The sequence below is a fragment of the Doryrhamphus excisus genome, linkage group LG4 (genome assembly GCF_037039965.1).
Source record: "Doryrhamphus excisus strain RoL-2023G ecotype Guam linkage group LG4, RoL_Dexc_Guam_v1.1, whole genome shotgun sequence".
NCBI lineage: Eukaryota > Metazoa > Chordata > Actinopteri > Syngnathiformes > Syngnathidae > Doryrhamphus > Doryrhamphus excisus.
Window position 1 is genome coordinate 8333995 of NC_136360.1, and position 18611 is coordinate 8352605.

The 18611-nt window shown below is 40.8% G+C and overlaps 1 protein-coding gene across 2 annotated transcripts in view; it reads right to left on the reverse strand.

The window, feature by feature from the left end:
- Positions 1-18611, reverse strand: part of ssbp4 (single stranded DNA binding protein 4) — an 82888-nt gene that overhangs the window by 46864 nt on the left and 17413 nt on the right. For both annotated transcript variants that reach the window (XM_058072295.2, XM_058072296.2), the window contains exon 4: positions 8707-8791. In XM_058072295.2, the coding sequence (XP_057928278.2) occupies positions 8707-8791 (85 nt within the window). The remainder of the gene's footprint in view (positions 1-8706; positions 8792-18611) is intronic.

Genomic DNA, 18611 nt, shown 5'->3' on the forward strand with positions numbered 1-18611 from the left:
TAAAAATTTAATATGAGAAAACTGAATAAAAACAGCAGCAAAAATAGAATAAAGTCAAAATATTATATTAGATAAATATAAAAGATATATTTGTTATCTTAATATCCAAAATGACTAGTAGAAGTAATTGCACTTTGTCATTAATCTAAATGAGCCTTGGAACTGGAAGACGCACATGCGTTTTCTTCTTCTCTATAGTTTGGTGTGTCACATGGTTCCATCTGCATATCTGTTTACAGCGCCACATGTAGGTGTGCCTTGTGTATTATATCGTTTTCATCCAGTGATGCGTTCCTATCTGGATGCAACTATTTACTAATCCAGGGTGCAAACTTTTTTCAACCCTTCAAAAAAAACATCCAAGTAGACACGGCCTAAGAGGGCATTCAGGGGTAAGCGGGCTAGGAGAATTTAATTTGCACTATGCATGCAAGGAGACGAAGCAAACGCTTCAGGGTCTGGCTTATGGAGTCGCTTCAACCGGGCAGGTAGCACGGCTAATGCACACTTTCTTTGTCTCCATTATGCCCTGCAATCTTACGTCAACAAATTACAAAAAATGTCAGCAAATCTTGCAAGACTTCAGCTCAGTGCATCTAAAAACACACAAGATTCTCCAAAGTCCAGTCCATGCTCGCTCCAGAATGTCACAGAACATGTTGCAATTCAGTTTTCTTCTCAGTGAACCACAGCGCTCACATAGACCAAGATCATGGCGCTTGCACACCATGCTTGACTATAGACAAGAACTTTTTCTTAAAAAAAGAAAAAGAACTCATTTCTGTTGCCAGCTATTTAGACAATAATGACTGTGTTGAGTGGATGTTGAGTGGATAGAAACGTTACTATAAAACCTAGACTCTTGAGGATAAGCAGCATAGAAAATGGATGGATGGATTGTTGCTCAAGAAGATATATTGTAATAATAACTGAAATGGGAGGGGTGAACTCACTTTTGTGAGACACTGTACTATACAAGTAGTAAGCCATTGGTGAAAAGAGTCTGGACACCCCTGAGCTAAATGATTAGCTCCTTTATTTTTGTTTTTTTCTGGGGTGCCACCACAATAGCGGACCAATGATGGTAATAGTGCCGAATTTAGTGAAGTGATGCTCTGGTACTGTCCTGACTGTGCAGTACATCAACAAAATACAACCAAATATAAGACGACTCAATTTTGTCAAGAATTCAAAAATCAAAAATGATCATCCTCTTTTTTTTTCAAATCAGTGACACCGATGTCACTGCTGTTTCCTAACTTCTTTATTTTCTATGTGGGTGAGTGAAAGGAAGATGAGTTTCATTGGGCGCCACCGCCTACTGTATGTATACATTTCTAGACGACACATCTTTTTTAGACTTTTTCCACAAGAGAAATAATAGTTTAGGAACATGACAAATCAGCAGTCAACAAGCATCCTGGAGTGGATTGTGTTCCACCTTAGAGGTTCTGTTGTACATCCTTTGCTGCTCTTTGCCTGCTTTGAAGCCTCCCTCTGTCCATGTCTGTCAAACATGGATCCAGAGGTGCTCCCCCAAGTCAAGATTGAATGTTTTAAACCACAATGAAGCTGCAGGGAAGGGAATCATAAACAATATTTGATCTTGAGCTTCTGTCACTTTCAGACTTCCAGCTGAAAAACACACACACATACACAGCTTGAGGGCAGCACTCCCGTAGATATAGGTGTATAGACACACACACACACACACACAAGGTACAGTAAACAAGCACACATAGACAAAGGCATGCATGGGACAAAGTCTATAAGAAGGGAGGAGGGAAACTAGAAAGACTGATGGAAATGATGGAGAAATGCCGCTTGTGTGTAGGCAGCACTTAAAGCGACGGCGGCCAAGAAGAAGATATCGCCTTGCCAACTCTATGTGTGTTTCTCTCTCTCTCTCTCTCCCTCCCTCATCTTTCCATCCGAAAAAAACCTACTCTGCTTACATTATAGATGTTATTATTATTCCAGCATGTCGTCATGTCGCCCCCGCTTCTCTCCTTCCCCCGAGCAAGAAAGCGGGCACTGCTGGCACCCGGCCAGATTACCCAATCAATCTCCTGTGTGAGCGAGGGAAGGAAAGAGGGTGGAGGGGGGAAGGGTGGCGGCGGTAGTGGCGGGAAAAGATGCAGAGAGGAGGGAGGGAGGGAAGAAAAGGCAGAGCAGCAGGGGGGCTGGAGGATAGTGGAGGAGGGTGAAAAAGACCTGAGCAGGAAATACGAATGGATGAGTAAATTCTGCAAAAGGGGGTGTAGGGAGGGGGTACAAAGAAAGAAGAGCACCTGGAGCAGGAGAGTACGTATGTGTCGAGAGAAAACACACACATACACACACTGCGTACATACACACAAAGGTTGGGCCATCAAGCTTGTTTACAGAGTGCGGCTCCTCCCCCCCGTGCCACCTGTTACTGTGGTACAGCCTGACAAATGTTTAACCCTCCCAAAGAATCTCCTGGCAACGACACAAGCACAGCACACCTCCATCCGTCCCATTATTTCTTTAAAATATATATTTACAGGCTTTTTGGGGGGGGTGTAGTGACTTTCAAGCAGCTGGCGTGGTTACTGCCGGATTCAGCTCTGGCCTCTATTCTGACCCTAAAGAGGACTGACATTACAGGAAAGTGATGGATGGATGGCCCTGTAAAAAGTGACCTTACATAACCTGCCACATTCACAGTGACACAAACATTAGCCCCTTTCACATACAAAGCAAAGTTTTTCCTTGTTTTTTTTCATGTTATTATTTTCTATGAGCCCTGTGATTGACTGGTGACCAGTTCAGGGTGTACCCCGCCTCTCGCCTAAAGACAGCTAGGATAGGCTCCAGCACCCCCGCAACCCACGTGAGGATAAGCAGTAGAAAATGAATGAATTAATATTTTCTATGAACAGCAGCAAAAATGTAGACACTCACTGTCTACAACAGTAACTCTCCCAAAGCTTTAGAAATGCTTTTATAACATTTTAAAGGCTGATAGACCTCAAAGATCATACATCTGAACAATTTAAATGTGACAAAAATGTAAAAAAAAAATGTAATTGTCAAAACATGCAACACCACTGGCCTGTCTATGCTATTATTTTACACCAGGTACACCACATGGCTGGGCTGTTATTAAACCCCATTTGGCAGATTGACTTGAAATTTCTCACACGGCTAAAAAAAAAAAAAAAACAACTCACTTTGGGTATTTGGTGCACTCTTTTAGTGGACTGACAAGCATTTCTGTAAAACATATGACGTTAAACCTACCAAATAAACTTATTATTATTATAAAACATATTACATGTACAGCAGCATGTCTTCCCCCAAATACAATTCCTTCAACTTTTTGGCACCCTTAAGTTGGGTGGCACAGCAGTGCAAGGATATCAAAAGGGTTGCAGACACTGCAGTCTTTTGAATGATTCACTGAGAATTGCCACTTCTTTTTAACAATAACAAAACAAACAGAAATACCAACCTTTACTCACAGCTACACATCTGCCCTTTGAGCTATATTCAATATGAAAAATTAAAAAACAAAAATAGAGCAGTTACAGTTTTTACTATTGTTAGAGCTCTTTAGACATGAAATAACATCCCTATAGTGATTTTAAACTTGTATACAGTAGACTTTTTGGTTTCAGGAGAGAGACTCAGAGAAACAGAGAACGCATTTAGTGGACATTCACACAGGAGCTGCTATAGGCCACTCTCTACATTGCTAACCTGCTGCTAGCACTCAGCTAACAGTCACCTCTACGAGCTGACATCACACACATCACTCCCCAAGCCTGCTTCTTAAAGGCATACAAAAGTCACAGAATCTGTATTACACTTCAAATTATGTCTTATATTTGTATTTTGGTTCATTTAGACATTTTCCTAAGGAGCTGCTATCGGCCACTCTCTACATTGCTCACCTGCTGCTAGCACTCAGCTAACAGTCACCTCTATGAGCTGACATTTTGGTTCATTTAGACATTTTCCTGCTTCAAAATGCTTAGTTCAGGCCATAAATAGGTATAATTTTAAACTAATAATTGATAATCTTCTATTAATGAATTCATTAATTTACGAATCATGTAGAGTGAGGGCACAATATAGTGAGGGATGACTGTACTGTTCACCTGGATCTTCCACTGTGGTTTCAATGGAAAGACTGGTGGAGACCTGGAGTAGATGAATATCCAATATTCCCGACTGTTGCTTTTATAGATTATTACTTCAAGATTGGATTTTCTCAAATACAAACAAGATTTTCTCTAATCTGTCTATTTTTGGACACAAATACATCAGATTATGCCCCTTTGCACCTCATCACTCCACCGCGTCGTCAATGACGCATTTGTGGCACCAATTTGCGACACTCCATATTGCAGTGAACTCAGATTGGCACTGATCGCAGATGTTCAAGGTCGAGACCTCCGGCCGAGCCCAAGCAAAAAGTCTGCAACAACAAGGCTGAGTTTGTGGCTTCCTAAAAGATGTGCGTATGATTAGAAGTGTGTGCTTCTGTGTGTGTGTGTCTGTGTAAGACGCGGCAGGGAACACAGAGCACCATTCTTCTGCAAGCTTTTAATGTGTGTTTGTGGATGCTATTCTTTATGGCATCTTTTAATCATTCATATTGGCTGAGCACAAAAGTAATCAAAGGCAATTCCTCAGCAAAGTGTTTTTGAAGAATTCCAGAAAAGAGGGCGACAATGCCTACAATCTCCACTGGGAATTGAACGTGAATAAAAGCTAAAAACGAGGCAGATTGACAGAAAGACAACAACACTTAAGACGACAAGAGAGGCCACTTCAATTATTTTTTACAGAGGTGCACGCGTTTAAGCTCTTTATGAAACAATAGCTTGCATACTCTACAAGTGTGTGGCGTGCACACAAGTGTTCGCATGACGATGTTGCAGGGGTGAATCCGCCCGGCGATCCAGCTCGCCACAGGCCTGTGGTTCCGGGCCTGCGTCCAGGGCTCCAATCCCACCACATTCCCCTGGATTAGCCGTCAACCCATCCCCAGATTTGAGGATTAGTGCTTTATACGCCATTATCTTTCCTATACTGGTGGGTCCGCAACATCAACATCGCCGCTCACTCAAAGGGTGCCAGTAGGGCAGCGTTGAGTAAGATGTGGCAAGCCAACACTGCTGCCAACACTGTTGCCTAGCAACCAAATTACAGTTATGGGCTGACTATGTATTTGTTTACAGTATGTAAACTAACTCTTCGACTCCTGAACCACTGCACACAAAACTACTACTGTGTTGCTTGTGTTTTTTAAACCCCAAAGTTGGATCCTCATAAGTCGGGTTGACTTTCTTGACTCTTGCACAGCTCAATTTGTGTTACAAAACACTGTTAGTGTGTTTTGCTCATTCGGCAGGAAATTTGGTATACGCCTTTAGGGCACTGACTAGCACATGTGCATAAAATTTGAGCAAAATTGTGTGAAAAACATGGGCGCCATCGAAATATATTTGTAGGGGCACAGGTGGGGATGAGCAACTAGTTATCCGTAAGTCTTATGGTATGAATGTGAGTGTGAATGGTTGTTTGTCTGTTGGCTGGCGACCAGTCCAGGGTGTACCCCGCCTCTCGCCCGAAGACAACTGGGATAGGCTCCAGCAAGCCCGCAACCCTCGCGGGGATAAGCGGTAGAAAATGAATGTTTTCCGAAGAATTTGGAGCACAAGCCAATGCACAGCTCTTTTATCACAGCTTGTCCAAAGGTCATCAATTACTACCTCATAAAACATAAACAAATCAATTTCACTGAATCATGCGTACCTCATGCTGATCTTCCTGCAGAGTGTGCTTGCATGTGCGACTCACGGGAGTTATGTTGTTTTTCGCTATGTGATGCAGGGGGACCAAGGGAGCTGTTATCAGCAAGGGGGAGGGGGAAGGCGGCCGTGAATGAGGCTCGATCGGGCCGTTCGCTCTACGGGGACATGGGAGTTAATCAGAGGCAGACAGACCCTTCTTCACCCTGACAATCTCCTTCTGCACCACACAAACGCTCTCAACAGGCACGTGAGCTTTCCACACACACTTTGGATTGACTCTGTGGGTTAAAGGTCCGAGCACAAAGAAATCATTATAATGTATAGAACATTATAATGTATAGACTATCGTTTCTGCAATGAGTCTTTAAAAACATCAGGTCGCTCCTGTCACATCAACAATCTTTGACTAGCATCTTTGCAGCAGGTCCTTAAAAGCAGCACCAAATGTTCTAACCTTAGAGATAAAATGGCTTTGACTCCGTCAGACAGTTTCTTCAACTTCAGAAGGTCAAGTGGCATCCTGTAAAATCCTTTTAATTCCAATAACAGCGTTCCCCACTTAAACTTGGGTCTCAACTGACGGTCAACCGGCCATTAAAGCGCTGACATGCAGGTATCCAGCTGGCCCACCTCTGGAGAAAGGTGTAGCAAATTATATGGCATTTAGATTAATTAGGCACAGTTGTCAGATTTAATTAACTACTAGGTTTAATTAACCATGTAATTAATCTTATGGTGTTCCAACACATGCACACAAAGGCAGGCACACGTACACACGTGTCAGCTAGCGTCGACACATACACACACAACACGCATCAACAAATGTAATATGTTCAGGCTGACAAGTGCTCACACTTTTGCTGTCAAAGCTCATCCAAGAGTCGGACAGAACGGGCTCCAAGCTAATATAGCCTGAATGGAATGTGTAAAAATAGCACCTTTAATCCATTTCAGGTTAAAAATATAGACTATCCACACAGCAATCTCATTTACATCAACTAACCTGATGACTGACCTAATGTTAAAAAGGATTGTGCGACCTATTGTGGGGTTTGTATGACTTCATGTTCTAATCATAATAGAGTCACAACAAACACAGCACGTGACTGACATCATTCAAAACAAGCGTTTTGCAGCAGGCCACTCATGTCCATGATACATAAAATAGGGCTGGCAAATGAGTAATAATTTTAATCAAATTAATCTGTTGATTAATAACCATGCAAGCATGTGTGCAATATGCCCATTTTACTATATTTTATAAACAAAAAGATAAATGACAGGACGCAATCATACACAAATCCCCAATATACATACATATACGTATATAGTGTGTGTGTGTGTGTGTGTGCACATACACATATACACACAAAAATGGAAAGTGGAAGTGAAGGTGATGGTATCAGAATATGCCGATCACCTTCGCTCCCACTTTCCCTTCACATAGCCAAAATACGGCTACCTGTTGTTGTGAGAGTGACAGTTTTGCTCCCGACACAACATGCCATGACAAATACACAACATGCCATGACAAAACCCCTTGCTAGGGTTTTGCCTTAAAAAGCTTTAGTTTGGTGTGGCATTTGGGTGACGTGCACGTTGCATGGTGTGGTGAGTTTTTGCGACTCGCAATCTGAACATCAGTCAGGCCAAAACCCAAGACTCACTCACCATTTTAATCATAGCATGCTACCAAGCTAGTTAGCCAGTTTGCCTCCAATTTATTTATTCTAAACTTAAGAAAGGGTTTCAAACAAAGTGAGGTGGAAGGATAAAGTAAGACGCCAAAAACGTACCACTTCCACATAGAAGAGGAGGATAACTTTTTTTTCCCGCTATGTCATGTCGGACATGCCATGGCTGACTACCTGCAGTGTGAAGGTAATCTAATGAAATGTCATCTCTCATCAAAATAATATTACTGATGCAGAGTAACCAGAATACTCCATGGAACTTGACTTTCAATATGTATATTTTTTACTAATAATATGTAATTGTCAAACAAGAAATAGCATTTCATAATAATTTAATAATTAATAAACTATAATGTAGAGAGGGACGACTGCAATAATAACATGGTGGACCAAGATTTGAAGTGTTGGTCAACACAGATGGATTAATTAAGAGCAACAAGTCATCAATGTAATGTAGCCAAGTAAGAGAGTAAGTATCAACTACACAGTGCAAAGCAACACAACAAGATTGAGCATCAAATCATCATTTGTAGTGTATTCATGAGACAATACGCTGTATGTGAGGTGTGTGTGTGTGTGTGTGTGTGTAAGAGAGAGAGAGAGAGAGGGGCAGGTTACTGATTGACTACAACTCTTCAGAAGATGACAGGGTCAAGGGGACCCAAGACCCCGACCTTTTATCACTGCCATCCAGCCCCTGCGGCCACAACCAGCAAACCCCGTCTCGCCTTACTTGATGTGTGTACATATTGTGCCCGCGCTAATGTGCTTGTGTGATCAGCCAGCTGCTTCGTGCGCTTTGACCTTTTGCCCGAGCTGCGAGCGGACCAATAAATAGACGAGCCGCGCCGTGACCTTTCATCAGAGGCCGACGCTTCCTCTCAGACCCGAGGGGGTCAGAGGTCAGTGTTTGAGGAAGTGCTGAGGTAAAAGCGACTGATGTGAAAAGCGATAGACCGGCATGAGGATTCCCTATTAGGACTATTTAACATTCAAGGATGGACATATATAGGGTTTTTTTATTATTATTAAATATCAGCACACACAATACCCAGGAGATGCATTTTTTTACAACATCCGGTTCACAGCAGACATGCACAGACAGACATCCCGAATATGAAACCAGCAGTGCAACCACAGAGAGAACAGAAGCTTGTGCCAAGATAAGAGACCACGACTCTGGTGAGGTAGGAGGATGGGGGAGATTGTTTCGGTTGACTCACATAATCATGGAAAGCCTTGGCCTCGCTGGAATGTTCGCATGTCTCTCTCCGGTCTGGGGCGGCGCAGTAGAGGTCCCAGAATACGCTGTGTACACAGAACAAGAAACATGTTTAATACTGAACACTGGCTAATTGCTGCTTTACTCCAATCTAAGGATGCATTCATAAAAACATGTACAATCGATACTTATTATTATGAAGTAAGGACTTGGTTGGGCAGCTTGCCTAACATTATACAGTATGTGACGTAACTCAAATAACCCAAACCAAAATGCAGTATGCTCCATTAAATAAGTAGTTATTTTTATATTCTGTTATATATACCAGCTCACATTTACAAAAGCTTCTAAAATATACTTTTAAAGAACACCACCAACACAGGGACACAGCAGGGTAGAGAGACACTTTCTTTTTGGGCTCATTCCATCTGATAAATTAAGGTGTACGTTTTATAGACTCTATTATTCATATTTAGCTAGTTTACATATGTATCTAGACGTTGACATACATTCCGAACTTTGCACATTCAGCTTTACACAGCGAACCATTTTCAGTCTGACCCTTTGTAGACTTCCATGGCTGTTGCGCAAGCGGAAGTGTGACACTAGTCCACAATAATAGTATTCTAAAGTAATACCGATGCAAAAATAGTTTTAAAACAGACCATGGTGCAATCACAGCTACTCTAATAGAATGATTGCCCGTAAATTGAGTCATGCCTGGAGAGTGAAGCGCAAGGATGACGTCATAAAAAGGTAAACAAAAGAGCAAGTATTTGTGACTTCCTAGACCAGCCATTACTCAGGCGTTTGATGTGCAGGAAGCTGAAGACGTTACTCATACTTTATCAGATGTAGATATATTGAGACATTATACATTCTGTTCTGTCTACCGTCCATGGCCAAGAAAATGTGAATTTGCCACCATCTGATGTAAATATTTGGACAGATGCAGACTAAATTATTAAATATCACAGACGGACAGAGCCTTTACATATTTCTCATTTCTGTATTCTGTATGTCATTTTAACATAACTCCATGTGTTGTAGAGTCATTGTAGAGTTAATATTCGAGCTCAAGTGAATAAAACCACACCAGAGTTAATCAAGTGGACTGAGACCTGTCTCTCAAGCGGTCTTGGGCCACCTGTTTGGAGCACACCAGGGTTCAGATGAATGCATTCACATTTGACTAAAAGAACCATATGAGCAGGAAATGCATAATAAATAGCATGGCAAAACGGTAATAGCCCTGCCAAGATAAAAGTGGCCTTTTTTAATTTTCAGTCTGGACCAGAATGTGAACCCAGTCTTAGTTTGCATGCAAGCAAATGTGGTATTAAGAACTTTTTTTTATTTATTTATTATTTTTTAATGGTACAAAGTGTGTGTCATCAAGGCTTTGGTTTTTGTTCTGCTTTGTGTGTCACTTTGACAAAAACAGTAGCAGACAACCAAACAAAGTGGGACAGGATCACGCTTACAGTGCACCTTTTTGTTACGTGCAGATAAAAGCAGAGTTTAATAATAGCAGCACAAAACACAAGACCATCATCAGCCGCACTGGGACGCTCATGTCAATATCATCTTATGCATTCTTAAGTTCTTATTCATCAAAAGCTTGAGTGCAATCAAGAGTTCCATGTTTCCTTCACACCAACCAGGAACACAAGCTGAAGTAAAAGATAATGTATTTAAAGAGATATTGTATCAGTCACTTAATAAAATGGCAATTGTCAAAGATATCAAGCAGAAAATAAACAATTCCAGCAAAGCGTTTTTGTATACCGAAGGGATAAGAAGGGCTTGGATTCCATTTCATTTTATAAACTGTGATCAAAGTTAATCTAATACCGACATTGAACAATTTGTCATCTTATTGTTTGAATGTCTATAATGTTCTATTTCAAGTCAAGTAAAAACAATTCACAAATACACATTTTATTTGATAGATTTTTCATTTTCATTATTTTTATTTTCTATGATTTGAAATTTAATAATTTGGACTAAATGATGACAAAAAAACTAAGTCACAACTACTTATATGTGATACATTTATTGAGTCACAGGCCACACAGCTAGGAGACCTGGGTTCGATTCCCCCCCTCGGGGTATCTCTGTGTGGAGTTTGCATGTACTTCCTGTGCGTGCGTGGATTTTCTCCGGGTACTCCGGTTTCCTCCCACATTCCAAAAACATGCTAGGTTAATTGGTGACTCCAATTTGTATGAATGTGAGTGTGAATGGTTGTTTGTCTATATGTGATTCTCCTGTGATTGGCTGGCGACCAGTCCAGGGTGTACCCCGCCTCTTGCCTGAAGACAGCTGGGATAGGCTCCAGCACGCCCGCGACCCTCATGAGGATAAGCGGTAGAAAATGGATGGATCGTAAATATAACTTTTTTGGCCAATTCTAAGGTCAAGTATCAGTATAAGTACCCAAAATCTCGAAAAAACACCCTCAACCTTGAAAGAAAAATAACTTAATATAAATCTTCTCAGATGCAACTCAATTATATATAATACAGACTCAGTTGACCTCCATTTCCCTGCTAAATGTTAAAAATGGAACGTTGGGGATAAATGCAACACTACAAAGATATAGTCTTCTATACCTGCCTGCACACAAAAGCAGGAAAGGTCACTTCATGTCCCACCTGGTCTGCCCTTACAACCTCGGTATTGACCAATCAGCTGCGATGATGTTACTTAGTGGCCAATCAGCCGTGATGATATTTGTTCATTTGCACCAGTCCCACTGCTCCAGGGGCCACAGAGGTCTTACTCTAAACGGGGAGCCTTAATTATTACATTAGATGAGCTGAAGTAGCTGTTAAGTTCGGCTGGTCTTACTTCTTTTCCATACTAATTTAATGGGTTGGGTGGGGGGGGCAATTTATTTGGGAGATGATTTCCAGGTTTTCTGTTTATTACCTACTATTGTGTAAGATGGAGGTTACCTTTAATAACTGGTGGGTTATCTTATTAATTATGGGATGCATGCTTGTGCCCGTGTGTGGGGTAGCTAGCGTACCATGCAGTTTGACTTTGTGTTTATTTCTACAATGTTATTTTTACCATTATCATTAATAATTGGTAAATAACTGGTAAATATATGACACGTACATGCATTGCAGTGTGAGTGAGCCACACAGTGTGGGCTTTGACTTTGTGGATTATTTGGAGTATTTTCAGTTGTTTCTATTAGCTAAGATGGCACTATTAAATAGTAATTGGGAGGTGCATCAAAGTAAAGACTTCGGTTTGTATTCTATTTCCATTATTTGGTACGAAAAAACAGGTTTTGAAATGGAAAACACACAAATTATTTGTTCTTGATTCACCATTATGATGACATGTTATATATCTGAAACAAAGGCTGGCATATCACAGATGAAGAAATAAAAAGTCTAAACAATACACTTCCGTCTAAACCAGCAACCTCTGAGACTTCTGACAATGTGAGCTACACTAGAAGAAGCGTTGTTCGAGTATTTAAAGATTCAAAGACGGTGCCCACAGGCGTTCTGCCAGCACAAGGGTGCCCTCTAGACAAAGAGTTTGACGAGCACATACGGCGTGCGTTTGTGTGTGTCTGCGAGTGTTGGTGTGGCAGATGTGTGCATCAGGGGTTGTGTCTCCTCTCTGTCACTTGACAATAAAGCCAGTGTACATTATCATATCTCTCCGTCGGTGTTAAAGAGATTGCTGCTCCGCCGGAGACGAGGCACGGCACGGCGAGGGAAGGCACGACCATCGCAAATCCAATCAGCTTTCGGGGAAATGAAACGGGACGAGTTTGTTACCAAAAAAGACACACAAGCAGGTATATCCATATGGGAGGGGGACAAAGGAGGAAGGGGATTTAAGGGCAACATCTCCTGGCCTCGGAAGTCTGAAATATATTATCATTTGAACAGATGACCTGAGCGTCTCTCTCTCTGCATAAACATGCAAATATGGCGTCACTTTGTAGAAATCATGACTTATTATACACTGATATGCTGTAAATTCCTAACTATGAACAGCTACTTTTTTCACACGATTTGAACTCTGCGGATTAAATAATGATCCGTCTAAAAGAACTATAGTTACCGTGATGCTTTAAGTGCCGATTCAGGGAGTAGTGAATTTGTGTAGTAGATACTAGATAGTGAGTTTGCATGTTCTCCCCGTGCATGCGTGGGTTTTCTCGGGGTACTCCAGTTTCCTCCCACATTCCAAACACATGCTAGGTTAATTGGCGACTCCAAATTGAATGTATGAATGTGAGTGTGAATGGTTGTTTGTCTATATATGCCCTGTGATTGGCTGGCAACCAGTCCAGGGTGTACCCGCCTCTCGCCCAAAGACAGCTGGGATAGGCTCCAGCACCCCCGCGAGCCTTGTGAGGAAAAAGCGGTAGAAAATGAATGAATACTAGATAGTACTACTACGATCATGTTTTCAAGTCTTAAGTCATATCAAAAATCACTGCGTGTCTTAAGTATGTTTGATCAAGTGCAGAATTACTCCAGCTTGTGTTTGGACTGCTCGAACCACACAGCTGCCATTCAGTGATGCTGAGAACACCAAATGTAGGTAGGATTGAAATTAGACATAGACAAGTGTTGCCTAAATACGGTTGTCCCTCACTAAATCGCAGGTCGAACATCGCTCTACCATTATTTTTTCAAAAATTAAGTATTTGAATGTAATATTACATTGATGAGACATTACAAAACTGTGGATACAACAGTGCGTGGCATGTCAGAGTGAAAAAGGGTTCTCCCATTTCATGTGGAGGACGTACCTTTTATTTTGTTCTTCTTCATCACTATTAGAAGCTAGCTAGTTAGCGCCGTAGCTTGGTATAAGTCGCTGCGGTGATCCCTTAGTCTGTGCATCAGTGTGGTGCAATGTAGTGTAAACAAGACAAATTACAAGTGTAAAGGTGACTATAGGGGTGTTATTTAATGTATATGGGGCTCTAATATGGTTTAAAAAAAATTGAAAAGCCAACTACAAAAATATTGCATTTATTAATATTGAATCACTCCCTTGTCACAATATCTCTTTAAATAAATTCACTGGTCACTATCCAAAATAATTGTTGATTAACTGGGTTATCCATGAATCGATTATTTATTGCATCTCTATTCCGCTGCATAGGACAATTTTCCAATTTTCAGTGTTGCAGGGGTGGTCAAACCTCTCGCTGCAAGGGCCACATAAATTAAAATGAAAGAATATTTGATATTTTACAGTTTGTAAAGCAACCCTAGTAGATATGCTAAGAAGTTATACATATATATATTTAAAGAAAAAACAGCCAGCATCTCAGCTTTGGGTGACAAAATGTATCGTTACGTTTTCCCCACTGCTCAGTCTTCAATTTTTACAGTTGTTTTTCAAATATTTATTTTTTACAAATATATCTTCTTGTCATTTTTAATATTTTGACTTTATTATGTTATATCACAACTTTTACCAACCAAATTTTCCAAAGTTTGCAGATGTATTATTTTTGTTCTTACTAATATTTCCCCTCATAACATTACAATGTTATGCATGTACATTTTTCTTGTCATAACCTTACAATTTTTCATATTAACATTATGACTTTAGTATTTCAACTTTATTCTCATAAAAGTGCTGTTCTTTTCATTTTTTTCTGTTGCCAAAAATGGCCCGTGGGCTGCACTTTGCACACATCTGCACTATTGGTTACAAACAGCCGCCAGTGGCACAACATTCCAAGCGAAACGAACATACTGCAGTCACTGTTTATTATCTGTAACTGGTTATCTGTTACATCAACATTTATGAATAATTAACATCAGCTATCTACAAGACATCATTCTTTGTAACGCGACATGTTCTATCCAATTATCTCATCATTCCAATCTGTGTTGGTATTGAGGGCGGTAAGCGTTGTTATTTGGGGGATTTTCTTCTCTTTTCATGACCAAGCAGGAGAAACTTCAAATTCATCTTGAGGTTATTCAAACATGTTTTGATTTTTGGTTCATGTCTTCATTTTTTTTATTATTTCATTCATTTGAATATATTTATTGTTATGTAATTAGATTTATTTTACTTTTTTATATTAGTTAATGTCTTTATTGAAAACATAAATAACATGAGCTGGTGTTAAAACTGAACCCTCATGTTGAATCCCGAACAGAGCCGGAAAGGATTAACCAGTCCAGACGTCCAGAAAAAGACAATTACTGAAATTAAATGCCATCACGATAATTATTTGCAATTAACTGGGCCCCGACAAAGCCAGCGGTTACAATGGGCTTTTTCGCTATAATAAGGCACGTAAACAAAGCCAGACGCTCAGCTTGGCAGGTCTGAGCCATAATCCTGTCTCTGCCGCTTTAGCTAGAAGCTAGCTAGCAGCTAACAAGTAAGCCGTTTTGCGTGATTCCAGACTCATTTTAACATACAAACATGGCTACTTTCTGTTCATGACATCACTAAAGCAGAAGACAACTTCTTGTGTCCATGTTGACAGATAATCAGAATAAATGGGATGCTCAGCGAGTCGCACGTGCAGTCCATGTGTTCCATGCAGATGTCATGTCAGTGCTATCTTAGCATTCTGTTAATCCTTCACATCTGTACAGGGGGTGGCGTAATAATAACGGCTTAATTTTGCTCTAAGAAGACACACAAAAAAGTACTTCTGCAATAGAAATCTATATCTTAAAATTCTTTAAATACAAGAAAAAGGGTTCATTTTTTTCACATGATTAAATATATTTGTTTGGGTAAGCTAAATGTTCGACTCGTCAACTCCCGCACACAAAAGGGTGCCAATTTGTCAAAACGTGCTTCCTGACTGTGTTGTTTGTGCTATTGTTTTTCCAGACAATACACCACATAGCTGTGTTGCTATTAAAGGGGAACTGCACTTTTTTTGGAATTTGACACATCATTCACAATCCTAATGTGAAACATGAACACAAATTTCTTTCCCTTTTCTGTGCATTATAACACGAGAAAACAAGTTAATATGAGCTAGCTTACAATGCTGTCATTGGGATACACATATATCGACGATTATACCCTGTAACAACGTTGCATCGTTTGATATACATGCTATGATCATGCATTAACATGTACACTGATGATAACATGTAATAATTGGAGTATCTTGCCATATTTTGACGCATTGATACACATACTTATGCTAGTTCTGTCAACAACAACAGTGGCGACAACACTTACGATGTCCACTCTCGTTGGGATGGCTGTCTTCCAGCACAATACGTGTGCTCCAATCCTCAGGAAAAAGCATCTTGTGAAGTATTTGTAGCAAAATTGAGAGCAAGGTATCCTCTCTTCCTTCTGTGAATGACATTGAGTCTCCCGAGTAGTGACAAATTGTGTAAGTCCGTGAGATAAAAATAGTTTCTCATGTAACCCGCTACAATAATAATATCACTGTAGCTTGGTTAATATACAATCGGGTATATAAATGGGCACTGTTGGTGTTTTTTTGAGGGCTTTAGCATCAAAATAGATAAGCATTTCCCATGACGCCTGTTACCAGCGAGCTCATATTAACTTGTTTTCTCGCGCTAGAATGCACAGAAAAGGGAAATAAATGTGTTCATTTTCACATTAGGATTGTGAAGGATGGGCAAAAATTTCCCCCAAAAAATTTGGTGCAAACCTTTAGGGGACTGACAAGCACACAAATGTAAAATTTGAGAATAATTCATTGAAAAATCATGGCTGCCAACAAGGGCTAATATTTGCAAGGGCTAATATTAGAGACCAATAGCCATTGACCACTTGTTCATTTCTTGATACTAATTTTGTGGGTTATTTTGTTGTTAGTGACAATGACATCCAATCCCCTTTCGCCAAGGCAACCACTTAGCCTGTAACGCTTATTACAACAACATGACATGCTAAATACTAACTTCTTTTGTGACATTTAAGTGTGAATGACGCCTGTTTTCCCACCAATACATAGCAAAATTACCGGAGAGTGATGGCACTTACAGAATCCCGTGCTGCCATAGGATTATTCTGTGTGCGTATGTGGTTTTAGAATTCAACGGGCATCCAGTGAAAACTGGTTAAAGCCATCGATTTTAGGGATAAGGAGGAGACAACGAGCATGGGCCAATAGAGAAGGAGCTAATGACACAATCAACACCTGCAGCCCTCGTGGAGGCTTTTCTTTATCCCTCTACCCATAACAACAGATGTGGATGAGTGACCCCCACCACCACCAAAAGCTTCAGTCGCCACAACACCCCCCCCCCCTTTCCTACTATGGTCTTATTCTTAAAAAAAAAAAAAAACACCCCCTCCATCTTCTCTCTGTGCTGTCCTACAGGACATTCAGAAAGGTGGTGCAGAGAAGAACAACCTAGCGAGGTGCAACGAAAATGGGGCTGGGGGGGGTGACAGTGGGGTCGGGGTCTTAGATTTGGCTGTTTAACACAAAAGAGCCTGAAATGCAAAAAGAGTTAATCCATCGGGGCGGGTGGGGGGGTTGTAAACAAAAGGACAGGCCTCCAGACAAAGGTTGCAGGAGGAGGAGGAGGGGAAGGGGTGAGGGATGGAGGAAGGTTGGTGGCTTTGCTACCATCTGGAGCTTTTGTTTTGGGAGCGAGTGTGGGGGGTGGTGTCCAATGGGTGGACAGAGGACTTTGACACCCACCCCCTTTCACCTTACTTGGTTGTCTACCCCCTACTCGAAGTGCGTCCACGTGCTGCCCAGACAAACGCCCCTCAGCTACACACCACCGGCTAATCATCAGCCTCCTATCCACACACACACGCACAAACACACTCTCGTAGATCCCGGACACATCCATACAGCCACAGCACACTTTTATTCATCAGCAGCACTGTCCAATTGCGAGAAGACCATCATGTCAAGAAGCTCCACACTGACACAACACACAGGATGAGGATGAATGAATGAATTAAGCCGCATGTTTATTGCACTACAGCGTAGTCACAACATCCACCCTTCTGGTGGCATATTTGTCTTTTCAAAACTCTTCGGCAGAGGCTGAGCACATGATTTGCAATCCTCCGCCAAAACATTAGGAGCAGTGTTTTCCTGAGAGTGAGCAACCACAAGTCTCACTGACTAGTTATTTAGCTTCCTGTGACTAAAGCATATTTCCTTCAGAATTGTTGGCCATTTGGTATTCACTGTAATGGGGAAAGGAAGTATTCCAGTCATCCTTTGTTTATCGCAGGTGATAATTGATTTCTTTCTCATAAATTGAATTTTGAATCTTACAGCATTGAAACATGTTTACATGTAATACTTTTTAAACATGATTATAGACCACATTTACCCTGGTATTACCCATTAGAGTAGATATAATCGGAGTTCCGGTGCATGCTTGGGATCAAAATGGGTGGCGGACAGGAAGTGACGCTGAGGGTTTAAAGTCATGCATTTTAGCTTCTCATGAGTTATGGCTATAACAGTAGCTTGTGTTGTTATTATGTTTATTATATATATAAATTGTGCTTTTGTGAGATAATTGAAACCTTCACTGATCAAGTCTGGTGCTTGTCTCACAGAACCTAGTGACCAATGTAAAATACTACATTCATAATTTGAATTCTACTACTTTGCTACTCACTTGGGTTGCAAGCTCTTTAATGGCAATTAAATGTCAATGTCAATAATGGCTGTGTTTTGAGTTTTTTTTCAGTGGCTAGTAAATCTGTACTGCTATTCAAGCTGTACACTGACTATTCTAAAGCATGTCCACATTTATTTGTAATGACCCTTGTGAGGATAAGCGGTAGAAAATCAATGAATGAATGAATGAATATTGTCCCTTGAGAAGACATTCTGTCATAAATATGGTTGTTGAAATGTGAAGAGTGTCCTCCCTCGGCACTCACTTGTTTAAAGAAGCTAAGAACGAC